The sequence below is a fragment of the Poecilia mexicana genome, unplaced genomic scaffold (assembly GCF_051168715.1).
Source record: "Poecilia mexicana isolate PSO_F unplaced genomic scaffold, ASM5116871v1 scaffold_7, whole genome shotgun sequence".
Taxonomy (NCBI): domain Eukaryota; kingdom Metazoa; phylum Chordata; class Actinopteri; order Cyprinodontiformes; family Poeciliidae; genus Poecilia; species Poecilia mexicana.
This window is the reverse complement of record NW_028263376.1, coordinates 27,204,958-27,231,906: the sequence shown is the minus strand read 5'-3', so window position 1 is coordinate 27,231,906 and position 26,949 is coordinate 27,204,958. Positions and strand designations below refer to the sequence as shown.

The 26,949-nt window shown below is 42.0% G+C and overlaps 3 protein-coding genes across 3 annotated transcripts; 2 read left to right on the top strand and 1 right to left on the bottom strand.

The window, feature by feature from the left end:
* Window positions 1-570: 570 nt before the first annotated feature.
* Window positions 571-5,576, bottom strand: wnt1 (wingless-type MMTV integration site family, member 1). The gene is made up of 4 exons (XM_014993289.2): window positions 5,471-5,576; window positions 3,046-3,299; window positions 2,607-2,872; window positions 571-2,522 (listed from the first exon to the last, which is right to left on the bottom strand). Exons 1-4 carry the CDS (start codon window positions 5,569-5,571, stop codon window positions 2,031-2,033), a joined length of 1,113 nt encoding a protein of 370 aa, XP_014848775.1. The 5' UTR covers window positions 5,572-5,576; the 3' UTR covers window positions 571-2,030.
* Window positions 5,577-8,411: 2,835 nt separating this feature from the next.
* wnt10b (wingless-type MMTV integration site family, member 10b) lies at window positions 8,412-17,874 on the top strand. Its single transcript, XM_014993286.2, has 4 exons — window positions 8,412-8,657; window positions 9,180-9,442; window positions 9,599-10,050; window positions 11,156-17,874. The coding sequence occupies exons 1-4, from the start codon at window positions 8,584-8,586 to the stop codon at window positions 11,654-11,656; spliced, it is 1,290 nt and encodes a 429-aa protein (XP_014848772.2). The 5' UTR covers window positions 8,412-8,583; the 3' UTR covers window positions 11,657-17,874.
* Window positions 17,875-20,922: 3,048 nt separating this feature from the next.
* On the top strand, window positions 20,923-24,950 carry arf3a (ARF GTPase 3a). The gene is made up of 4 exons (XM_014993291.2): window positions 20,923-21,098; window positions 21,189-21,299; window positions 22,419-22,543; window positions 22,638-24,950. Exons 1-4 carry the CDS (start codon window positions 20,951-20,953, stop codon window positions 22,797-22,799), a joined length of 546 nt encoding a protein of 181 aa, XP_014848777.2. The 5' UTR covers window positions 20,923-20,950; the 3' UTR covers window positions 22,800-24,950.
* The last annotated feature ends 1,999 nt before the right edge of the window (window positions 24,951-26,949 follow it).

The window sequence follows — 26,949 nt, the reverse complement described above, 5'->3', positions numbered from 1 at the left end:
AAAATTCTTATATATATATTTTTTTATAATTGTTTCTCATTTTTGCGTGGTTCTGCGTGCATCCTACTTGACATCCTCTCAGAAACCCTGTTTGCTCTCAGACTGCTCCTAGTTAAAGACTACAAATCTCTCCAAGTCTCTGTGGTTAGTTATGTTGCCAAAGTCCTGAAAAGGACTCTAGTTTTCTTTTTTAAAAATTATTATTATTATTATTATTCTGTCTTTCCCCCCCTTTCAGACATTAGGCAAATGAAGCAAATGCCTTCAATCTACATCCATATACTGTATGAGATAAGAGTTATGTGGCTGGATAAGCAGAGCCTGTCTCTGCGCTTCAGAGCACAGATGCAGGGATGCTTTGTGAGTCTGCAGAAAGAGGCTGCTTTGGCGGTGGTAATAGGATTAAGCAAAGGACACCCAGGGACCAGCTTATGTGTTCACTTTCTCCATTGTCAAACTTCTTACACAAAACAGAACGAATATCAGACGTTAACAGCATCTCAGACACATTCAGAAGAGCTGGCTTAATTGAAAATATAACCTTTATTTGTCTATCATACAGTAAAAAAAACAACAACTAGAATCAAAGATTTTTGGATTGGAATCTAAACAGAGACTGTTCTGACAATATTCTATAACAGTATAAAAATCAGCAAAAATAAATATTTGTATTTACACTCATAAAAAAAGTAAATATTCAGTGCATGACCAAAACAAACAAGTGTTTTCTTAGCAGAAAAATAGAATTTTCTGAAAAAGAGTCAACTTTTGTCAGCTACATTAACTAAAAAGGGGAAAAAAAATACCTCTAAACATATCCTGAATTGACTCCATGCTGTCCAGTCACCGATGGGCAAATAAATCATTTGGCAAATAGACAAGCCCCACTTTTATAAATATATTTTGCTATTTTAATACCTACATCCAGTGGCGGTTTGTGGTATGGGCCAGGGCGAAATTAAAAGGGATGGGGTGACCGACAAGGTTACATGTTTTCTGCATGTTATCCGTTTGTCTGATAATTGCTTGCATTTAATTGTTTGTGGGGCAGCAGTAAGAGGGGCTCACTCAAGAACCACCACCACTTACATCCTTTTGGTTTTCTTAGCTGATGCACACTATGACTATCTTCATAGTAGTTTTATTATTTGAAAAAATATTTGCTGCACGTTACACTTTTTAAACATAATAATTTCACCAATTTTAACTACGTTAAGACTAGATTGAGTCATGCTGGACACTTCCTTTTTCTTAAGTCGCTGCCCGTTTTTGTGCCAGCTTTATCATTCCTCAATTCTGATGCAAAATTTAGCACAATATTCAGTGTATTCATAATACATTCAAATAATGTAGTTGTCTGGTGTCTCACTGTGAATTTGCCAGCATTTTTCTGGTCAAGTGTTCAAGTGGCAAATCTGTTTTTCAGGGATTCGAGAAACAGAGAAAGCTAAAGAAGCGAAGGGACTTGGAGGGAAATTAGAAGTGGTTGGGAGCATCCAAGCTCTACGTAAACAAGCGGAGTCGAGAGTGCTCCTTGCTTGGTAATAGGAGAACATATTTGTAGGTCTCTGCTCTGTGGCTTCAGAAACATCTGTGAAACACTGCCCTGCTTCCCACTTGGACATTAGTTGATGGTTGCTGCAATCTGTTCGCTAAATCCTTTTATTTCCATGCTATTCTCAGCGAGGCGGGGGGATTTCCCTTCAACATAAATATTTTTTGTGTTCAAATATTTGCTCAAAACAATGGTTAAAAATTGTAAGCACCTGTGTTCCTTTGATACCCTGTCCATACACGTGTGCTTTACTTTGTCCTTCTGAGACACAGGTAGGATTTTTGGGCCAGAAATTTTTTTCTTTTTGTCATTTTACCTGGATTTAAACTTTCATACTCTCTTTCGAACACCTTAACTTGAGAGCATCGCGTTCTCTAAAGCAACAACCTGCTTTGATTAAAAAAAAATAAAATAAAGAGTTCTATCTTTGTCTCCAACACATGCCCAAATATTAACTCAAATGTTCCACCTTCAATCATAGACACTGATGTAACGTTCGTGTGCTGGTGCAGTTCAGGCAGCTGACATGACAGCACCAGTGGAACGTGCAGTGGCAACGTTCAGTCACGCTCTCAGTTTGAGTCTTAAATCCACGTCCGCAGCACAGCAGCTCGCATCCATCCAGGCCTGGAGATGAGCTGTTGCATGTTCTTCCAGAGGTTCCCAACGTGCCAGTTTTCCCATTGTAAGAGCAAAAGTTTGGCGATTTCTCAAAGTAGACCAAGTCCATGGAAGACGGGGGTTTGTGAGCTGGGTTTTCTGGCTCCAGATGTCTGGGCTCGGCTCGGTGAGAGGCACGGTTGCTGCCCTTGTTGGCATAAATGACTCTGGACGCGCCGTCGAAGCGTTCCTTCAGGAAATCTCCCACCGTGCGGAAACTGGGTAGGCGCATCCAACAGGTCCGCACTGTGCAGGATCCAGACATGCCATGGCACTTACACTCCTGACGCATCTCTGATGAGACGGTCTGTTGAGAGAAGAACCAGAACATAAATCACCAAACTATCTGATGCAAATCTATTGCATCGAACTGTAACAATTCATTTGTTACCATTCTTCCGGCCTCATTGTTGTGCAGGTTGGTGAGGTATCGCAGATCTCTTCCCCTCTCACTGGAGTCCACAAACTCACGGCTGAACATCTTGCCAAAGTCCACATTGTCACTGCAGCCGCCCCAGTGCCAGTCTGGGCCTCCAGGACCTCTGCGCCGATAATCACATGTACACGACTCAACAGCCCCTTCTGAGCAGGATCGGGCCACAGCATGAGTCACTCCAGCGCTGGTGATGGCAAACACAAACGCAGTCTCTCTGCAACCTGAATAAGCATCAAAACTCTCCATTAAGAACTTACACAACATTTCAGACAATGATTCCCCCCGCCCCCTCTTTTAACTGAAAGTTGGAAAGTATTTATGAGTAAATGTTCACAATGTGTCCTGTTTAGGGCTGTCCAAATATACCCTGAGGAGAGAGACAAGAAAGACTCACCACGATTGACAATTTTGCCAAAAATCGCTGGACTGTAGGTGGTTGGGCAGTTCCAGCGGCGGTTGCGGAACTGCCACTTGCACTCCTTTATGGCTGTGTGCAGCCCTGCAGCGATGGCGTGCAGAATGCCAGGATTCTGGCGAATCAGCCGACGCTGGCGACGACTCAGGAGGGCCAGGCTGGGATCCAGGACCAACTGCACACTCTTGGAGTTGGTGAGGAGGTTGGACGAGGAAGCCACATTTACTATTCCCCTGAGATGAAGACAGGAAGGATATCAGAGAGCAGTAGCTGCCTCTTCAGTCATGTGCATCCTGTTGACCCTCCAAGCTAGGCATCGACAGTTCTAGTGTTTATTTGTAATGTCAGAAATCACTGTACTACAATAAGAATTAATTAATTTGGGCCAAAATGCATCAGCTGTAATCGATCAATTTACCTCAAGGGAGAAAAACTTGTATGTATGGTTTTGATTGGTACTTTGACTGATCATGATTTCTTTTCACTGGACCAGAAATGACTATCAATAAATACTGCATAAAAATATGATTGGATGCATTTATTTTGTGCACAGTTGAACTATATTTTATCTGTGGTAGTAAAAAGTAAGTTTTGCCTTCAGAACATTTAGACAGACGATAGATTTACAGTCGGCAGACTGTGATGAACGTTTTATCATCACTTTTATCATCATTGCAATAAAAACCACAAAATCTTGTGGTGAAATCTTACAGCCACATTGTTGCCCACCCCTACTCTGAACTCTCACATGGATGTCAACAGAGATCTCATGGGTAGTGTGGTGCCTTTGAAATTACAGTGTGCATTCTGTGCTACAACAATAAGCTGTGACACATGTATTCTAACACCACAAGGAAACATTCAGGCTCTGAGTCAGAATACACGTTTTAGACTTCTTTGTGAATCACGTGATCTATCTATCTATCTATCTATCTATCTATCTATCTATCTATCTATCTATCTATCTATCTGTCTGTCTGTCTGTCTGTCTGTCTGTCTGTCTGTCTGTCTGTCTGTCTGTCTGTCTGTCTGTCTGTCTGTCGTTCGTTTTAATCGTATAATGTTTAATATTTGTGGTCTATTTTGCCACTAATGTTTCCTCGGTTTCGGGCCAGTTTCAGCCCGGAGCAGCAGCCTCTCATCGCCTCAACCCTTTTGGTGCTCAAATGTCGGAACATTCTGGATGTTTCAGTGCGCATTCTAATTTTCAACTTTCTCTTGTTTTGCTGTTAGTTTATTTATTTATTTATTTATTTATTTATTTATTTATTTATTTATTTATTATGTGTGACGTCTGCCATCTTGGACCCCTGTAATGATCATGTCTCCTGATGAGCATTATCATCCGGGAGAAAGTTAAAGAAAAATCGGGCGAGTCTTGGCCTCCTCGGAGGGGCTGACCTACACTGTAGTGCGGTGAGGCCTGGGATCATAAATAATAATAACAATCCCTATTTTGGAGAGATATTTTCCTCTTTCCATTGCTTCAATTTCCTTCTTTTTTTTCTTGGAGTTCAGCTGGCATTTTAAATATTTGAATTCTCAACTAATCTAATGACGCCGCAAAAAATGTTTTCGTCAGATCGCCCACTTCAACACGCCCAGCCTTCATATTGCTGTTTTTGTTTTCTTTTTTTTTTAGTCAAGCAAGAAAGTACTCTAAACCATGCAAATCGGAATTTATATATATATATATATATATATATATATATATATATATATATATATATATATATATATATATATCTTTATATATATATATATATATATATATATCTTTATATATAGGCCTTTAAAATAAAGTGCGGCTCACTGTGTTAGTTTGAGGTCGCAGTTATATGGGCAGAGGAATTTGGAGACACACGACCCTGAACAAGACCTCATATAGGATTCCTCTCAGCTATGAAATAAATACATTTTTAATTTATTCCACATTGCGGTGAAAAAAATGTCAGACACTTTCTCGCAAAAAATCGGAGCCAGAAAATGAGGGAAGGGGATAAATTAACTCCAAATGAAATGTAAAGCTATAATTATTATATCTAAATTGTTTATTTAACGAACTGTAAATGAAATCTTAATGATGAATCTTTGAGCCGAAGTGGAGCAATTTGGAAAAGAAATCTAAAATCCCACAAGTCGTATTACCATGCGGTTTCTCCCCTTTCTCTCTCTATTTCTCTCTCTCGTCTCTTTTAAAGAAAAAAAAAAACTCCACAGAAGTTGTGAACCGTTCCAACACAAACAGATTATCTCGAGCATGCAACGGAGAACTGTGGTAACCCAGTAAAAAGAAAGTAAAAAAAAAAAACGCATGCAAAGTGTTGATGCACGGCAGCCCCGGCGATGCTGCAGAGGCTGCTGAGCCACCCGAAGGAGGGGATGCCCCGTCTGCTGCACTCACCACCACCGGCCGCTGTTGTTCACGGCCCCTGTGCGGGAAAGCGAAGACACCAGGAGGATGCAGGCGGCTTTAACTCCCAACAGCAGAGCCAGACTCCTCATCGTGGCTTCAGTTCAAACATGCTAGACGGGAAATGCCAAAATTCACAAGCGTAACAAGAAAGCATCATTTGATAATAATAATAATAATAATAATAATAATAATAATAATAATAATAATAATAATAATAATAATCGGTTTGTTTAATTATCTGCACAACTGCTTGCAAAGTCACGCATGCTCACCGACGAGAAGATCTGAGAGATGCCGGCAGTCCTAATTGACTTAGATGGATCCTGAGTGGAGACAGGTTCCCTGAATGATGTGAAGTGTCCAGGCAGGATGCTGCTGCTGCTGCTGCTGCTACTGATGTCCTCTTCACTCTGTCTATCTCAGTGATGCTTTGCGAGGCGCACTGAACGCGTGGGACAGTCCCGAAGATTTGATCCCCTCGGTGACTGATAGGCAACACATTCTTCTCTTATTGAGCGCTACGAGAGGAATAAAAAAGGGATTTGCTGCTCTCATCTCCCTCTGTTTTTTTTTCTTTTCCTCGCTGCCTTTTCAATAGGATTGGAGGGAGGGATAGTTAATGCTCTTCATAGGGGCGCACAATGAATGAGGAAACACAACTGAGCAGAGAAGAGAAAGGAGGAGATTTTTTGTAAAAAAAAAAAAAAAATTAAAAAAAAAGAGAAAAGGAAAAAAAAAGTCCACATCAGTGTTGCACATATTACTTGTCAAATATCGCGGCCATCCCTTGGAAAAGTGTGCGTCTCACGGCGTTTCCTGAATGGCACTGCGCGCGCTCGCGCTGGAAGTGCCCGGTCTGACGTGTTGATGCTGCAGATGCTGCGAGTGCGTCCGCTTTGCTGCTCCGGCTTTGCCGCTATCACCGCGCTGTACAGTTACAGCGGAATATGAGCCATCTGAAACTGCCCTTTGAGCTGCCTACTCCCCTATAACCGCATCTCCTCCTCTCTGGAGTCCTTCTTTTAAAACACGCACTCGGCACAACGAAGCTACGGTTTCACCTCTCCTTCCCGACTTAAAAAGTCCGGGTTTATTGGGGGTTTTTTCTCTCATAATTAATATTTTTCTGGAAGTGCCTTTTATGGGGGGGCAATAAAACTATCATCGCCTCTCCTTAAAGAGCGCGCACAAGGCGACGTGAATGCTGATTGAAACAGTAACACCCTCACGGTTGTCCTATTACTCATACTGCCTGCTGGGCTACTTAAATATTTTTTCAAACGCGGCACAGATGAAATATGGCCTCCAATCAGAAGTTTGATGCATGATGAAGCAGGGTAAGAGGGGGGACGAGTAAGGATATAAAAAAGAAGGAACCAGCCTTAACATCTGGCTTGCAGACCTCCCTCGACGCATGAGTAGCGCAGTGTAATCACAGCTTGAGCCACTTTGCGGCATCTCCATCAAACTACATGACTTGGAGCGAGTCTAAATGTCCCCAAAACACAGTATTTGAAAGGAATGTTTCATTTTGTGACATGTGTCTGCTGATTTGCATGTTTGACTGATCCTGATCTGCATCATCTCTCTCTCTCTCTCTCTCTCTCTCTCTCGCTCTCTCTCTCTCTATTCCGTTCTCTTCGATTTTCTCTCATACCTTTGGATGACAGTAAAAGGAAGTGGGTAAGTAGTAAAGGAGAGAGAGAGAGAAAAAAAAGCTTTAATGACAGCCATCCCCACGTTTATACCCCAGCTTTATATATATGAAGGTGCTCAAAGGGGTTTCCTGGAGCAGTCATGCGACACCGAGCAGATTAGAGCTTCAATCCGGATAAAGGGAGCCTTTTATATACAAATCAACTTCAAATCACTTTTTAAGCCACTTAGATATACACACCAAGGCAGAATGCTAATGCACTTTTCATTGCTGCAGCTTAGGGAATGGAAGGAGATTAGATGAATTGGTGTCACTAAGCGAACCGTGTTCGATGGGGGGTTTTAACTTAATTTTATGAAAGTAGCTGGCGTGCACGCTTTATTATGCCCTATTTGGATAGGCCAGAACAGCGACTGATACCAAATCAACACAAATGATCCGCGTGTTGATGCTTAGCAGACTGGATTATGCTTTTCGTTTTGAGAAAAATGTCTTGAGAAAGTCTAAATTTCCTCTCTTCCAGATACACTTTAGTGAATGATTAAGCCTCTTATATGTGCGCCGCAAGCTGACAGGAGTCCGATCTGTCGCTTGAAATGTATGCATGTGCATCTATGCTTATACAGCTGATGGCTGCATTGACGAGAGGGACGTTGTTTCAAGCCCAGCAACGAGGAACAGCCGCTCTGATGGAGGTGGGAGGTATGGATGGAGAGAGAGAAAGAGAGAGAGAGAGAGAGAGAGAGAGAGAGAGAGAGGTGGGGAGGGGGGGTCGCATGACTAAAATCAGTATTGTTGGAGGGTCTCTGAGCAGAGCCGCTTGCCTGCTGCTGCCTCCCTGTCGTACAGTGGAAGGAGCAGCAGCTCTACCCTCCCCCGTTCATTAAAACAAACCAAATAAATAAATAAAAATAAATAACACCATTTTAAGACTAAAATCTTCCATCTCTGTTAATTGAAAAGGAGAGGCCTGTTCTGCCACATCAGCATAAAATCAAATGTAGGACATTTGACTTTAAATCCAAATCATGTAGAAAAACATTATTCTGAAAGCTCTTATTAAGCTTCAGACACTTTTGCTTGGAGAGCGCCCGCGCGTAAAAGTTTGGAGACATCTCGTTTACGCCCTCAAGAATGACCGCTATCTCCAGCAGTATGACAATCATATTGGCTAATATTTTGCAAACAGTCGCCTGTAGAGGCATCCACTCCCCTCCCCTAACCCCTCTTCTCCCCCCCCCCCTCCTCCAGTGTACTCTCTCGCCCCCGAGCTCGTCTCTTCTCCGTCTTCACTACTCGCTCGTTTGGCGCCACATCGATAATACTCCACGCATTTTCCCTACCTATTTTTTTTATTTATTTATTTTTTTGTAATATTCTTATTTAACTAGAGGTGGCTTATTATCAGAGTTTTAATGTCCCGTCGCGACAGACGCTTAACAAAATGGAGCTATCAAACAAACTCCGTTGGAATCAATTCCTGATTTTGGCAACAGCACTTATGTCACCTGCGTTAACGTAAGTGCACTTGAGAGATCCTGGAGAGTGGACTTGCTTTTGCGGGATGTTAGTATGTTTGCTTTATTATGTATATATAAAACTATAGCTATTCATTTAAAAGGTGATACATCTGGATTTGATTTTGCAGGCTAATATTAGAATAACATGAATCATTGTTTGGCAGTCTGTTTATACGTCTGAGCTGTGCAATTATAAATCTTATCGTGTGGTTTAATCTGTTTTGGATTATTTTTAATTGTGTTGTTTATCTAGAACTATATTTCTGCTGCAACTAACACAGAGCGACTAACACCAAAGCACATAAAATGGTTCTGTTTCCTACAGTTTATTCAACACATCCCATAAATGTATTTCATTTTGTAAAATAGCTAGTTGAAATCTTTGCTGTTTTTTGTTGTTGTTGTTTAGAGCCTGCTTAGTATTCAGATCACCCTCCCACTGCCACATTCTCTGGATTTGTCTGATGAACTCCTGACCAGCTCTGATGACAAATCCCACCAACCTCTCTCTTCCCTGCAGGGTGCTATGTAATGACATCCTTAGCCTGAAGGTGGCAGGAGATCCAGTTCTAACCCCTCACTCCGTGTGCCTGAGACTGGTAGGCCTCAGCAAACGTCAGATGCGGATGTGTATGCGTAGTCCCGACGTGACGGCATCCGCCCTGCAGGGCATCCAGGTGGCCATTCACGAGTGCCAGCACCAGCTGCGCGACCAGCGATGGAACTGCTCCTCGCTGGAAAGCTTCGGGAAGCTGCCTCACCACAGCACCATCCTCAGCAGGGGTGAGAGGTTCAGAGAAGCTTACACAAGTGTCAAAGCAACTCAGAGTCTTGAGTTGCTTTGACACGTGAACGACACATTTAGATTGACACTGTTTCTCAATTTCATCTGTGTGTTTGCGTGTGTATGTGTGTCTGTGTTCTCATTGGGAACCCCAGGTTTTCGCGAGAGTGCCTTCTCCCTGGCCTTGCTGGCAGCGGGTGTGGCTCACTCTGTGGCCTCTGCCTGCAGCATGGGCAAGCTGCGGGGGTGCAGCTGTGAGGCCAAACGTCGCCAAGACGATGACAAGATCCGGCTGAAACTCACACAGCTGCAGCTGCAGACTCTGCAGAAGGGCGGGGTAGGCATCGGCATGACCAAATCATTACCCTCAGATCTAAATGGGCACCATGGGAATCTACCGCCCGACCTACACTCTGCCCACACGTCTGCCATGCTCAAGCCTTTATCAGATGACTTAAGCTCTATGCAGGACACCTGGATGTGGGGGGGCTGCAGTCATGACTTGCGGTTTGGGGACCGTTTTTCAAGAGACTGGCTTGATTCCCGTGGCTCTCCAAGAGACATCTATGCGCGCATGAGGATACATAACAACCGCGTAGGGCGACAGGTGAGTCATGTGCTTATTCATACCAGCAGTCGTAGCCCTTGAACTTTTTCCCATTTTGCCTCGCTCAACTCCCACGCTTCAATGTGATGATTTTATGTGACAATCTAACATGAAGCAATACATACTTTTCAAACGGAAGGACAAATGTATATTATTTTTCCAAACTTTTTCTCAAAAGAACTTTACTTTGATAAGTAAAATCCAGTCAAATTAGTGACTGTGGTATTAAGAAACACACCAGACAGATCAGGGATAAAGTTGTGCAGAAATCTAAAGTTAAGTTGTGATTTTGGCATCTCACAGAGCACAGTTTGGCTATCAAAAAAACAAATGGAGTATGGTACAGGCAGGAAGGAAGAGCAGTAATGAGGGGAGCAGTCAAGAAGTGAATGGTACCCTCTGGAGGAGATGCCGAGGTCCACAGCTCAGGTGGGAGAATCTGTCTAGATTACAACTATTTCGTCATGTGTTTGCAAGGCAAGAATTGATGGAAAAGCAGCGTAAAGAAATCATGTTCAAAGTTTGATGCAAGTCATTTAGAATCCACCAAAACATTTTCCAATAAGGTGTTCTGGTCAAATGAGAGGAAAATTGAAAAATGTTGTGTACATGTGGGCTAAAAACAACACTGTTAGCACGAAAAAACTCTGGAACTAAATGAAGCACAATTCCTTAAAAAAACCCTGTTAAAAATCTGCAAGACTTGAGATTGAAATGGAGGTTCATCTTCCCAGAGGATAACCACCCTAAACATTCAGGCTGAGCTACAATGGATTGATTATGCCAAAGCATATCCATGAGTTTAAATGGTCCAGTCAATTTTTAAACCTAAATCCAAATAAGAGCTGGTCTCATTTCACTCTACAAAGGTATTGACTCAAGGGGTTACTACAAATCCAGGCCACACTTTTCAAGTTTTTGTGTGCAAAATAATTTAGAAACCATGTATTGTTCTCCTTCCATTTGAATTGTGCGCCATTTTGAGCTGCGTAGCACATTCCGATAAGCTATATGGATGCGGAGTAGCAATATTTTAGAAAGACACTGTATAAACATGGTGCCCGTTGCTCTTAATTTCGTTGAAATAATTCATCTTTCTTTCCAGATAGTGACTGACAACATGACAAGGAAGTGCAAATGTCACGGCACATCAGGGAGCTGTCAGTTCAAGACCTGCTGGTACGTTTCTCCAGAGTTCCGCGTTGTTGGATCTCTGCTCAAGGAAAAGTTCTTGTCGGCCATCTTCGTCAACTCCCAGAACAAAAACAATGGCGTCTTCAACCCTCGAACAGAGAACAGCGCCCGCAGAAGCGCTGGGGGGTTCAGCGGAGGGCGCCGCAGAAGCATGTCCAGGGAGCTGGTGTATTTTGAGAAGTCGCCCGATTTCTGCGAGCGCGATGCGTCGATAGATTCTCCAGGTACGCAGGGACGCATCTGCAACAAAACGAGCTACAGCACAGACAGCTGCAGCTCGCTGTGCTGCGGCCGTGGGCACAACATCCTCCGGCAGACTCGCAGCGAGCGTTGCAATTGTCGATTTCACTGGTGCTGCTACGTTCTGTGCGAGGAGTGTCGCCTCACAGAGTGGGTGAATGTGTGCAAGTAGATCCAGCTTTTGTTTTGCTCTTTGTGCAACTACTCTTGAGAATCTGTTTATCCCCCTCATTTTGCGTGTGTGTTTTTTTAAGTCCATCATCTGGGATCTATTTTCTCTGCATAGCTGCTGTGATCCCAAAATGCCAAGTCAGAGATTGAAGAGGTGACTCATGTCATTTGTCTTGCCATGGCCTGTTTAGACGCTACCCTCTCAGCCATGAAGAGGGCCCACACTCCAGTGTTTCTACCCCACAGAAAACTGGGGAAACAGCAGTGGAGCGCTAAAGTTTCAGTCTTTGCTTTCTTATTCGTCTTGTTGTACAGTAGCTGTGTATTTTATTGCGTGAGTGTATATTTGTAAATGCACCATTTGTTAATATGATTATTATCTCAGAGTGTTTAATGTTGGTTTTAGCGAATGACAGAAAAGGGAACTGCCAACATTATCTGAAAGATGAATATAAGGTTTCAGGATCTTAACATCTTATAATCCGTTCAGTATATACTAATCATGGATATTTTTGATTCCACAACTCACACAGTGCTACATGATACAATTTAGTTAGCTCTTATTTTTTATCTTTCCGTATTAAAAGAAATCTCAGCCACAATTCCAATACAGTGGTTCAAAAACAGTCTCATTATCTTAAAATCAGGGATTAGGGACAAACTATTGATCCTTCCATTGAGTGATCAGCATCAGTCAATCAAAGTCACAAGAAGACATCTACGTATGCAATTATCAGTTCTTTACTAGGAATCAACACTAAATGAATACAATCAAGCACTAATACACCATAGAATTAACCTTTAATCTAAATATCAGTCACACAAAACAAACATAAAAACAAAGACACTACAATAGCTCAAAAAGTCCAAGAGTTTTGCTTATTCGCTCACTGCCATATTTCAGGTGGGCTGACTGGGAAATTGCTTTGGTTTTAGCTGGGATGTCATTCTGAAACTCTCATGCTTGCTGCTTTGCCCCAGGTTATTGGATGCCTTGAACACACATCCAAGGTGAGTGGAGGGAAATTTAAATCTTGAACAGATTTACAAAAAAAAAAAAAAAAAAAAAGAGAGAAATGTTGCACAGCTTACCATGCTAACTAAAATACAGTATTTGGCACAACCGGATCTGTAATGAGTGATGACTCTGCTCTGACTCGATCGAGCAAGTCTTCCTTCCTGCAGTTCACTGGGAGCTCAAACTTCCAGGGTAGGAGACATCACAAGGGACAGATTGACCAATCGGATGTGCACCTGGGATAACTGTTAAAAAGTTGATTAATACTGTTTTTATAAAACCTGTTCCTTATTTAAACACTCCAACACTTGTTGACATTTTGTCACCAAGTGCTACCTTGTTCACAAAATATCAGCAAATTATCACTTCAGCTATAACCCATAACTGAGTCTGTTTTCAGTTTACTATTTTTCTAAAACATGTCAACGTTACATTGAATAATAAAAAAAAAAACCTTAACATAAGGTTTCATTCATTAGTTAGAATTAAAAGTTGTGACTAACCTTGCATTATTTCCAACATCATTGGGCTTTCTAACTTAAGGAATAAAATGATCAATTTTAATTACACCTTTTTTCCAGCCTAAGTTACATGGAGCCTTACCAGGACTGTTTGACATTTAGATGAACAACTTGATCATATCAAACCATTAATATCATTAAAATCCTCACAGTTTGGAGGCTTCAGGAGGTCAACTGCAAGAATGAGTTTGCTTGGACTACATCTATGGTCCAACAAGGGCATCCGATGGATCTGGAGGAAAGCAGCTCTTGTAGGTGAAAGGTCAAATTTAAGGTGTCCATGTGCATTACATCGGTTGGACCAAATTCATTTAAATTAATCACAATTAAAATTAAAATCAGTCAAATGCTAATGGGGGTGTTTGTTTTGGACGCTCTCCAGAACCAACATAAAATGTTTAAATGTCTTTCGCAGAGAGTCCAGCAAAGATTGTTGGGAAAAATTGCTGCTGTGAAAAAGAGTCTTCCTCTTTACAGATGCTTCAGATCATAATATAAATGTGTTGTCAGACAAAGATGCCAAGAAGCAAAAACATAATTATCAGTTATCAATGATGAATTCATTCTTTAAGGGATGAATTTAATAACTAGTTCACAAATGAAACTTTCGTCAAACAGTCTTGATAACTGCCACTGATTTTTTTTTTTATGTCACAATAAAAGGAGTTCAGCCCGCTTCTCTTTGCAGAATTGCTTTAATTTTCTTATGCATGAATGATTCATTCAAGTTGACAACAGAAATTCAGTCAGATTGAGTTCCAGACTTTGACTAGGCCATTTAAAAATCTCAATATCTGGCGGAGGTTTTGGGAGGGTAGAGAGACTGTGTATCTGTTCACCGCTATGTTTGACTTTTGGTATGGTACTTGTTTTCCTGAAATGTTGGTCTTATGTCAGTTTTAATGGGACGCGCACCTTTCAGAGAGTTTGCCTGTTGTCTCGTCAGCCCACGAAAGTTTCACACAAAAATCTTGGGAATAATTTAAATGTTTTTTTGTTGTTGTTGTTGTTTTGGCAAATGTCAGATGCATATCATTACATATGGTTCTGGGTTATTTTGTGACCTCTCTGACGAGTTATTAATAGTTTTTTTGTTGTTGTTGGTTAGCCCCTCCTAGGAGAGTTCACCACCGTTCCATGTTTTCTCAATTTGTGGATAATGGCTCTCACTGTGATTCATTAGAATGCCAAAGCCTTAGCAAGGAATATGTAACCCTTTAAAAACTGATAAATACCAATAACTCTACTTTTTATCTGTTGTTTAATGTCTTCAGATGTTTCTCTTTTTTTTATCTTTTCGCTTGCTTCGTGTCATCAGACAGGTACTGTTTAAGTGATTTCTTGATTGTACAGGTCTGGTAATAATCAGACCTAGCTTGGCTAGTGGAACTGAGCTGAGCTTTCCTTCAAATGTGGTTTAATCAGAGTAAATTCAATGATGTAACAATGGTGGAAAATGTGCATTTTGCTCTGGCTTTACTCTGATTATCTTTGTCTGATAATAGTTTTTGATCATCAGGAACATTTGTGCAGGGGGAAAACCTTTTTACAGCACTGTGTAAATGTTTCCCCAATATCTTTGCACTCCCAAAAAGTCAATATATAGGAGTTGATACGTCGGTTTAGAAAAACAATTAATGTTAATTCTGATTGATATGACGCAAATATGTCTCCATATGGTGTATCTACAATGTGATGTGTGTCGGCTTTCTTTTATATCATACTATAATCCTGGTTTCTCTGTTTCACTTGTTTAAGGGCTCTTTAGATTCTTCCCACATGTACCACATGTCAAAGTGAGAGATGGACCTACTTTAGTCCTGAAGTGATGCTCGGGGTTGTGTGTGTTGGCCTGAGCACGTGCACGTCTGTGTTTAATACTGTGTAAATGTGGGGATAAGCTTGATGCACTGCAGATTTGGGAGGTGAGAGGCTTTTTTATGGCCACTCCACGCTGAGAGAAGGACATTTTATAGCCGCAGGATATTGTTTCCCTAAAGTATAACTTTTATTACTGGAGAGCCGCATCGAGAAGGAGCAGAGAGTTGGTGGTGATTATACCAGTCTTTTGCTGCGTGAGGATCTGAGGGGATCATCTGTCCAGAGTTCATAGCCGAGGATGTAACTTGTTGAACCACTCGCTGCCCGGGACGCTCCATGGCTGTTGCTGAGGGGACAGACTAGCGAAAAATATAAACACGCGTATAGAAACGGACGCATCTAGGCGGATAAGACGTGTGTATGTCGAAGCACATACACACGGCACAATCAAAACCATGCGCGCGTGCACGAACTGTGGATGTAGCAAAATGCTAATGTCGCCACAGGACTTGATTTATGATGACTGCATTCCTGGATATCTTAGATAATCCAAACTGTCTTTGTGCTCAGCCTGCTGGGAAAAGCCTTTCTGCCACATAGGATTTAATGCCAATTAAGTTTTGTTTGTAGGGACTTTGGTAAATATCCCTCGACTCCAGAGGAATGACAGTGCCAGTGGCTGAGTTGACTGCTCTCCCCCTTTTATATCTTTTTTTTTTTTTTTTTTTTTTTTTTGAGGGAGTTGTGGAGGGGTTACGCAGGGAAGGTATAAGCAGGAGACTGCAAATGGCTTGGAATGATAAAGGCCTGGATTTCTGGTTTGCATTTCTTCATTCCTTTATCATTTCACCCTGGAGCTGCTGCATAAGGGAATTTCCTGTCACTGTTTCTCCCATGTGTGAGACAGAGGTTGGGTGGACTTTTTCTTTCCTCCCCATTCTCCCCCTCGTCGTCGTTGCAGAGACACATGCATAGCAACAGATAGGCTGCCCCCCTCCCCTATAGCCACACCCCCCGCACCCCCTTGAGTAATGACATCCAGATTGGGCTGAAATTAAAGAGAGGCAGGCACAGCGAGGAAGTCAGGAGAGATAAAAGTCACCCGCCTTGACTGACACGATGATTATATGTATAAAGTAAGGCGATTTAGAGTGTTTAGTTGGATATGAAGATGTGGGGGGAATAGGTCTTCTTGCCCTTCATGCCGTGGTGATGCAGCAGCAGTGGACAAACAGAGTTACTGAGATGGGGTGAATGAACTGTACTGTGTATAAAAATGTGCCTCAAAACATCTGCTTCTCAACTCCCCTTGCATTTTTTGATGTGGGACAGGCAGAGAAGGAGAGCGGGAGAGAAAACACAAGGAGCCAGCTACCCAGAACATCAAAGCCCCTGCCCTCAACGTGCAGGCCCTCATTAGTTCAGCTAGCAGAACCAGCGACTCTTGTGATTGTATTTGCTTGGGGTGCATGCTGGCAGACACATCAGAGGAAAGGCTTCTTTAAGTCATAACTCCCCACCCTACCTCTCCCGCCGCCACCCCAGCCCGCCGTAACCCCCCTGTAACCCTCGCCGAGCTCCAAAACCGGGCCTGCTCCCCCGCCATCCACTCCACCCCATAATCTGGTGTGCAGCTGCAAACATCTGCTCCCCTTTTGATTCCCCAGCCTTCGCCGCTGAATTGATAAACACATCTTTTACCGGACCGCTGACTGACACGCAACACAGCGGAAGGAGAGAGGCAAATGTTGGATTCACCCACGGCTGCCGAGCTGGTTTCAGGTTGTGTCATTTAATCACACTGCTTTGGTTCTGGTGGATAAACAAGCATCCGGCGCATGATAAAACACCAAAACAATGACTGAAGTAGATTAAACCAAAGCAGATATTAATTCACTTTGTTCTGTTGCCTCTTGTGTCACTTTTATTATCTGTGACACGAGAGTGACTTCTGCCAGGAATTATCACTTGGCATCCAATTACAGTCAGGCAATGACTTATTCATAAAGATGATTCCTGTGTTAATTATTTAAGCATGCTTGCCAGGAGACTTTATGTTACTTAGGATTCATTGTGTGGCTTCCTGTAAAATACGAAAAATACATATTTTCACTGAGAGGATGGTGTGTTAATGATATGCTGACGGTAAGTTTTTTCTTCTGAAATGTGGGAAGACAAATAACCATCTTAACATTTCTTCTATTGATCCAAACAGTCTTTATTTTATGAGTTTGAAAAATGTTCTATCTTTGCCGTAAAAGCTGGATAAACACTTAGAATTAGTCTTCAAAATGTTACAGGTCGGAGAAAGTAAAATAAAAATTTATGTAAGATATTTTTTTCCCACCCATCCATCCTTCCATGTGTAATATTTACACAAGCATTGCATAATTAGGCTATTATTGAAGTACTGTGACATCTCCATAATTTAAATCAATGAAAAACTGAACTTCATAAATCATGTTAATTAATTACACACACACTGATGTATTTCAAGTGTTTTTCATTAATTAGCGGCAAAGCTAGCAGCTAATTAAAAGTAAATTTAGTTGTTTTTCTGTTTTCTTCTTGCACTGATGCAGTACTTTATGTAAAAGGGTATATTACTAAAATTTTGTGATAAAGTGTCTCCAATATTTAAAAGAAATAATCACTGGAAATGTATAACTCTCTGAGAAAAAAAAAACAAACAAGAAGCCAAATATAAGTTTCACATTTTAAAATGAATTCTTGAAACAGATTTTGAAAGGATTTTCTTCTTTGCTGGAATGTTCCAATAATGTATAAATCAAATGATAACCTTGTAATGTTGATGATTGTAGTGATTTTTTTTAAATAAATGTGACAAAAGACACGCTACTGAAGCGTTTGAGAAGATTTCTCGTGACTTTATATTTATTTATTTAGTTGTTTCGTACTGAACACGCATGCAGAGTGAGCAGCTGCGTGCCCGCAGTCCACCTGCTTTTTGAGAAAGTCACCTGAGGATGGCAAACGTGAGATGCGTTCATAGCGTCCAATGTATCGCGAGAACTCACTGCAGCAAAGCCTAAAGTCATCGCGAGACTATCATCCAGTCCTTTGCCTGCTCAATCCAGCTGGTGTCCTGCCTGCCGTTGACGGGTAAGTGTGAATGAGATGGAAAAGGTGAAAATTTCAACAGATGTGTTCCAAGTTTTAATTTATGAAATATTACGCCGCTGTTCCAACGTCCTTAAACGCGCCTTTCTCTGTAAACTGTCGTGTTATCGACGATACCCGGCCTTTTTTTTTTTTTTGTCGTGACTGTAACGCGGGGATTACAGCGCACAAATCGACGCGTACATTTTCCCTCTGAATGCCCCTAAAATCATGAGCTGATATCAGAAGCAAAGAGGCACACCTGACTAGCTGTCGTATCCAGACCGGAGAAACGAGCCATCGGCTGCTCGGACTGCAGCATCTCCCTTCCCTTCGCCTCGCATTATGACAGATGTATGAGCAGCCCTCTGCAGCTGTAACAGGCTGTGCTAGCAGCTCCTTCCTGTTCATGTAGTATAAAATATTTGTTATTGGCTCTGAAATGAAATGAAAGGATTGTGATGCCCCACGTGAAAGCCCTGCTTACATTAAGTGTCTCTGAGGTGAAATGCGTTGGCAGAAGTTAACAGCAGAGTTGGCCTATTAAAGGGCCAATACCACTAAGGGCCACAGAGAGTGAACTGAACTGCATTTCAAATCCCACCGCTGCTCTGTAAAAAATGTTTTGAAGTTGTCGAGATAAAATGGTATTGATAATTCATGCAAAATTGATAAACAGATAATGCATGTGGAAGTGAACGAGAAACATCCTGATCTGGCATAACACTGTGGCCACTGATGATCTTGTTATGGTATAACAGGGAGCAAGGGAAGCTTCTGTCTTCAGTTTTGATTTATTAGAAGTAGGGAAATAATCTGGAGGGCAAGCCTGTATGCAGATGTTGCTATGACTCCTACCATAATTAAGCATAGTTTAAGATCATTGACAGTCTGGCCGTTTTCAGCAGAGTAATGCCCTGCTGTAAGGGAAACACAATGACCTGAGGATCACAACAATGAGATGTTCACTTGACTTCCAGGTCTCAATCCAATCTTACATCTGTGGGTTTTTGCAGAACAAACAATTCTGATCCCTGGAAATCTAATTTAATAGTTTGACCACACTGTAGTCAGGACAATTTCCCAATAGCTCATTCTTGTTTTGGTCCCTATTACACACATTATGCTTGATTGTGTAAAGGAATAAAACATCCTAACCATTTCTCTGCTCCTTATGTCCCATCTAAGGTTAAATTGCTAATCTAGAGGAAATATATCATGGTAGTAGTCAGGGACACAGCTAAAATGAATAAAAATTAAAAGGCAACAACATCTTCAATCTCTGTATCAACAAGCTCACCGACACTGGCTGTGCAGTTCCTTGTGTAGTTGATAAAATGACATTGGAAATCTAAAGGTTATCACTGCAGCTCTCACTATGTTTTAAACATACAGTAGTCATCTTAATTCTTGAGTTCAAGTTTGGTCACGACAGTCTGACTAATTCAGATTTTAGACACCATAAATAAACAAGTAATGCCTCTTTTGTTTCCTGGCTTCATATGTTTTTGCATTTAACAGTTTTCAGAGATTATGGATTATTGTAAGCAAACAAAAATAATCTAGAACGTCATATAGACGTTCCGTTTAATAAAATATTTGAATTAAATCTGTTTTATTTTATTCAAATAGGCAAGTGCGTTTAATAAGGCTAAAATATAAAAAGAGGATTTTTAATCACAATGACGTAAAATAATAATGCGTCTAAGATTTTTTTTTTTTAAGTTCAGACAAAAGGATGTTTAAGTTCAGACAAAAGGATGGTGTAGTGTATTGACTGTGTGTACCATACAAACTCGCAGGCTACGTTACGTGTCCTTTAACGTGCAAATTGATCGTTCTGCTTGCTTTGCTTCAGTTGCCAGCAAACAGCTGAATGGGTAGTTAACCTGCTTCACAAGAAAGCTGATCCACCTCACAGCAGAGATCCAGAAAGCAGTACTGTAAAAGTAGCCGTTTACAGTAGCAGGGTCGGGTCAGCCGCCCGTCAACGTGTGAAGTGGAATTTTACAGACTTTCCCCTCAGATGTTGCTGAGGCGCTAACATTTCGACCGTGGTTCTGGCCGTCTGAAGTCACGGGGACAAGAAAGCGATGGGAGGAAGCTAAGAACACCGCAGCTGCCAGATCCTGCTAATCAAACGTACATGAATATTTTGATCGTCAGAAAGTGTTCACCACCTCTACGGAAGCAGGAGTTTTGCTCGTTTGTTCGGTCTGGATCACATGTGAGTCAGCCTGAAGCCAAGTAGGGAAGACATCAGCAACGACCTTTGAGAAGCAATTGTTGTTGCCCATCAATCCAGGAAGAGCCAGCGGTTCTTTTCCAAAAGTTCATGGCACCGGCGTTAGAAAAAGATTGAACATGCTTGAAAAGGTTGCAAGGAGTAGGGTTCTTCCTTTAGACATCCACCGGCTAAACCCGCGGGCCTAGATCCATTTCGGGTCATCGGTGGGGGCAGGTGCCTGTCTGAAGCAGCCAATAGGGTGAGAGGTGGGAAAGGTTGTCAGTCCGTCACAGGCTACGTTATGTGTCCTTTAACGTCACAGGGCCCCTTTAGACATTTTAGACCAAAATTACAGACATTCAATCACAGCAACTGATCCTTCCACAAGACAATGAGGCAATTGTGCAAAAAGAAGATCAAGTCATCGCTTCTAAAGCCAAATCCTGGAGTGTACTAAGACTGTAATGTTGGTAGAAGACGATTTTTTTAATTTATTTATTTGTTTTTTCCTTCATGACTGTATTTGCACCCGCTTTGCTGCTCAGTCACCCGTCTCACAGTTCTGTTGCAGCTGAGGTCCGAGTCATCATGGGAAACATCTTTGGGAACCTGCTGAAGAGCCTGATAGGCAAAAAAGAAATGCGGATCCTCATGGTGGGCTTGGACGCCGCCGGTAAGACCACCATCCTCTACAAGCTGAAGCTGGGCGAGATCGTCACCACCATCCCCACAATCGGTCCGTGACGAGAGCGGAAGAACTCAGCCAGTCCCGCGTGGCGATGAGCATCTGCCTCAACTCCGTGTGCTCTGTCTCTTTCCTGTTCAGGCTTCAACGTGGAGACGGTGGAATACAAGAACATCAGCTTCACCGTGTGGGACGTGGGTGGCCAGGACAAGATCCGTCCCCTTTGGAGACATTACTTCCAGAACACTCAAGGCGAGCTCAGGGACTTTTTTTTTTTTTTTTTTTTCAGTTTTGTCATATTACAAAAAAGTTCATTTAAAAAACAAAAACTGAAATGTTTGATGTGTATTTGTATCTTGTCCCCTCCTTTTTGATCCTCTTAAACACATAACAGAGTTCTGTCCATCCTCTCAAAATAGAAAGAGAATGAGATTGAAGAATCTGTCCACAGAACAACTATTAGTCATTCACCTCACAAATCCTACCTCTTTGCAAAAGTGGCAAAGCCAAAGCCATGAGGGAGGCAGCAAACACATGGAAGAAGGTTTTTCTAATGAAATCAGGCCAACGTTTCTCTTAAATGCAAAACACTGTGTGACCCATCACACTAGACACACATGATCTCCACCAGAAGACATGATGGTGGCAGCATCATGTCTTTGGGGGGCATGGTTTTAGCAGGGAAAGTGTAATTGGTGGGAGCTAATGGGAAGATAGCTGCAGCTCCAACCCTGCAATACTGGGAAAATCACTGAAGACAGCATGAGACTTGAGACTGAGGTAGACGTTCACCTTCTAGCTGCAGCTAGTGCAGCAATGAAATCATTTATTTTACGGCTGCATGTGTCGGAATGGCCCAGTCAAAACCTAAATTCAAGTTAGAATCTCTTGCAAGACTTGGGAATTTGCAGTGGACAGACACGCCTTCTAATTTTACTGAGATGAAGTGTTTTTGCACAAAGTGAATTGATAAAAAAAAAAAAAAAATTATTTGTTGTTGTAATTGCATCAGAATTGCTGCTTCGAAGGTCATAAACAAATGCACAGCACATTTTTAAAGATTTTTTTTTCTTCTCGTTTTCATTCCTCTTCGTATATTTTGTTACATAAAATTCCGATAAAATACATTCGAGCTTCTGCACTTTGTTGCTAACGAGACGGCAGAACGCTCGCCTACAGCACTCGAGGGCACATCTGACTAATGCTTTAGCTCAGCTTCGTTTGCTGTTTCAGATTACCGTCAGACATTTTGAAACAACCTCTAACAGAATTAGTTTTAACAACATGTATGCCTGTTTTTTTAATGTGACGTTGGGGGTTGGGCTTGTTTCATCTTTTCACTTTCTTTTTTTTTTTTTTTTCTTGATACAGGTCTGATTTTCGTGGTGGACAGCAATGACCGCGAGCGGGTGAACGAAGCCCGCGAGGAGCTGATGAGGATGCTGGCCGAGGACGAGCTGCGGGACGCCGTTCTTCTCGTCTTCGCCAACAAACAGGTGAAGTCCTCTTCTTATCTCTTTTTATCCATTTTTCCCCTCAGCTGAGGGGCTTCCTCACCTGACTGCTCTGCTCTGCGTGGCTTTTGCCCAGGACCTGCCCAACGCCATGAACGCCGCAGAGATCACGGACAAGCTGGGCCTGCACTCCTTACGCCACCGCAACTGGTACATCCAGGCCACGTGCGCCACCAGCGGGGACGGCCTCTACGAGGGCCTGGACTGGCTGGCCAACCAGCTGAAGAACAAGAAGTGAGGAGCTGGTCGGGGAAGAGTCTGGGTGGAAGGTTGCAGTAAGTCTGTTGTGTTCACTAAGTAGAGAGAAATCACTCAATAAGCTCCCAGGAGATAGACTCTCCCCCGCTGATATTTCCGTTTTTGTACTTTTGATTCATTTGACTCGTTTGGATCTGTGGTGAGATTTTTATTTCATTTTATTTTTTAAATGTAATGATTTACAAACAAATTGTGTCAAAGCTGATCAAAACCGATCTATGCTTTTCAGACTGAACGCGTCTAATATCGGGATTTAATTGTGCAACGTTACAACGAAGGCGTATGACTCTCCACTTCTTCACAGCCTGTGATTTACATTGAATATTTACCATTTTTCACAACATGGTGGCAGAAACCGCCTCACCTTCGAAGCCACGAACCTGGTGTGAATCGCAAAGGACGTCGTAAACGTGTAGAGGGACAGTATGCTACAACATCAACTCACAATTTTACATGCAGTGTGCTTCTACGGGCTCAGACAAAATAAGCTTTCACTGGAAATGTGTTCCCCAGATTTTATTCATGTGACAGAATGAATTAGGTTCAAGATTGTATTTATTTTAAACATATTTCTTTCTCTATTTTTCGAGAAACATGAACTCTGCCGATGTGAAGGATCGCCTTCGTTTTGTTTATTTATCGATTGATGTTAAGCTCTAAGTGCATTGAATGATTTCTTCTTTTTTTTTTAATGCAGTGTGCAGGTGCTGCTCAGGCAGCTGTGTGAAAAAAACAACAACAAAAAAACAAAACAAAAGAAAGTCTCTGTAGTTTAACTGTGCATTATTGCTGCTTCCCAACCTGCATGGACACATCCCTCATTTGGCCTTGTGGGAACTAATGAAGGCTTCTGTTGTAAATACTATAAAACAAAAGTTCTTGGCGGCTCAGAGAGGGTTAAAGACAACTCATCCGGCCTCAGCGAGGTGTGATATCCAAGCTAATGCAGACGACAGAACAGACAGCCACTCTGTGCCAGCTTAGCGAGGAGAGAAAAAGAAGAAGAAGAAGGAAAAAAAAAAAAAAAAAAAAAAGCGCTGCCGCTGCAGAGAGTGATTCAGCACAGCATGTGATTGGCGGTTTTTAGAGCTTACTCGGTTCTGAATGTTTATTTATTCGAAAACCCAGTTTTTCTGCTTCGGCTTATTCATCCGTCGGGGCTTTGCTCGTCCGTCACACGTGCTACGGCTTTTGTTAACCAGATCTCCGTACGCGTCTCGTCGCACGTTGTCATTTATCGCTCCGCGAGAACGCACCGTCCTGTTCCGCTTGTCCTTCTGTTCCTTCATTTTGTTTGACTTCGTCGTTTTAGGTCGATGTTTCTTTACTCCTTGAGTTTTCGCGCAGTCCGAAAACGAGAGAGAGAGAGCGATTGAAAGTCATCCTGCATCGTAAGGCATGTTAATACTGTAAAAGATGTGTAATTAAAAGTGAAATATACTGTACTGGCCTGTTTCCTTCAGACTATATTTGTTAGTCAGAATCACTGCTGCTGGTTGGATCAATGCTGTACTAAAAAAACATAAAAATTGTCATGAATTTGTGTAAAGTTTACCGAAAAAACCTCCTAATATGCAAACGAGCATGCTTTTTCTATGTCGGCGCGCAACTGTATATACTGTATGTTACCGTGGCAGGAGAAGCGATCCACTGTTACTCTCGGTTAAACTGTAGATAAAGGGGTCAGCGAGTTGGCAGCTGATTATAACCGACGACAGCTTGTGCGTGTGAGTGTGACGTGTTTATCTATCATGTTCTGTTTGCTGTGAATTTTCATTTTGTGGCCTTATTAAGTCAGTGGTTTCTTTCCTCTTTGATAACAGGTTTGTTTGTGGAGAAGACGTCCAGTATTTCACCTGATATCTGTGACACTGTTGTGGCTAAACATCCTTCTTTCAGAGATTATAGTTATTATTATTATTACTATTATTATTATCATCATCATCATCGTCGTCAGGCGAAGCGAAACCAGGCCGGGCAACATTTTGTTCTGTCGTGTTTCCAGAAATTGATTCAGAAGGAAACTCTGTTAGCATATGAAGAGGACGTAAACACAACCTGGTGTGAAAATGAACACTGATCTGATGATTCCTGGTATTTCAAAAATCAATAAACGACCAAATTGAACCGATTTCTCCTGTTTCTGCTTCTTGTGTAACTTTTTTTCTTTGCTTTAAGCTCAGCATTCAAACGCTTTGACCGTACATGGGTCATGTTCAACGAATTAGAGCATTCGTGAAAAGTTCATTTCTGTCAGATCCTTTCACTAAGTTTGATTACACACGGATAGTTTTCAAGCCTACGTTATAATTAATTATGACGGGGGGTTTTTTTGCTGAAAGCTAATTAAAACGTAGGGTTAAAATATCAGTTGATGGCAATAAAAATTAAACATTTTAATACAGAAATGTGGGCTTAACAACTATATGTCTAATACCTGTTTATTTTTAAGCAAGCCTCATCAGAACACGTTCTAATTTTTTAACACATGGCTGTACATAAAACAATACAGGCTTCCTCTTGAAAAATCTGAAAATGCTCCAACTGTGAATTTCCTTTTTCCTAATTCCTCATATATCCAAATATGTAAGCATTTTGTACTGAAGGTCCTAAAACAAGAACAAAAATTCAGTCTAATATTGTATTTTATTGATATATTCTAAAGTGGCGGTGGACATAAAAAGAATTGCTCAAACAGGTGTGAAGAACATGACTTTACGTGGTTGTTTTTTTTTTATCCCCCTCATCCGAAGCTGGTGGCATTAAGAAAACTTTGGCACAGTCTTCTAGGTCCCTTGTGGACTCATTTTGTCTGAGCTGATCGGTAGGGCATATAGGGGGGGCGCGAGGGTGGAGGGGGGAAGGATGCAGCTGTGTCTCCAAGGGTGTGACAGCAGTATGTGAGTCGGAGCTGCTCCCAGAGCCACCAGCTTCCCCCCGGGGCCCCCTGCAGGACGGCCACAATGGCGGCCCCAGGGCAGATGCCATAGCTGGGATTCCCACCCGTAACCGGGACACCTTCGCCCAGGGCACAGACACACTGGCAGCAGCCACACAATCAATTCATCAATCTCTGAAGGGAGCGGTCGCTGCAAAAGGCCACAGCGGGGAGCGCTCACAGTTTGCTTCTCCACCAGACCGGGGCCACCAGGACGCTGAAGGAAATCATCACTTATTCGTCTAAAGCATAGGACTAAAAACGAAAATAAGCACGTTTTTTTTTTCTTTTTTAAATCTTTTGGGGGTTTTTATGTGTGTTGTTGATGTTTCCAGTGCAATATGTCACATCTTAAACTTCTTCACACTAAATGATGTCTGTGTCACTTTGTGGCCAGCTTCTGATTACACAGATCCAAGGTTGTGCAAAGTTGTATTTGATCTTAATAGTTCTACATAGCACTAACAAGCATAACAACTTGTTAATAAGTAATAAAAAAAAAAAAAAAAAAAACGAATGACCTTGCATTTATGAACGCTGACAGAGTCCACCTGCAGCAGACAGGGACTCCAGGAGCCAGCGCTCAGACTCTGGCTCCCCCTACTGGACAGAAATGTATCAGACAATCCCGTACTTTTCAACTTCTAACAAAAGGTATTATCGCTTAATTTTCTACTTCAGTCCGAACAGATTTAATGCAAAAGTTTAACATCAGAAAGGGGATATTTAAAAAAAAATTCTGCACAGACGAATAGCTTTCACGTTTCCTGTTCTCTTTCAAAATAAATAAATAAGATTATGAGCAAATCCGTCAGAAGCACTTGCCGATAACCCGTCCATTAGCAGCGATTATATAGATTAGTCTCCCTCCTCGCTTCCCCAGATTCAAGCTCAGGAATTTGTGTCTTCTCTGAAGCCATTTCCCCCAAATTAAGCTTGCTCTTGTTTTGGGTTCAGAAGTCACTTGACCATCAGACAATGCGGCCTTTGTGGCAGGCAGCTCCATACGCATCAAAGAGGTGATTAACCAGTTGACGCGACTCTGTCGGACAATACTGCTCTTTACAGGGGGAACAGTGCGTCCACTCAGACTCATCAGAGCTGCGTCCACATGCAGCAGCTGAACCAAAACAACTGCAGACAGAGTCACACGGGGTGGTTCGCACCAGGAAGGTTCGCTCTGAATCTGTTG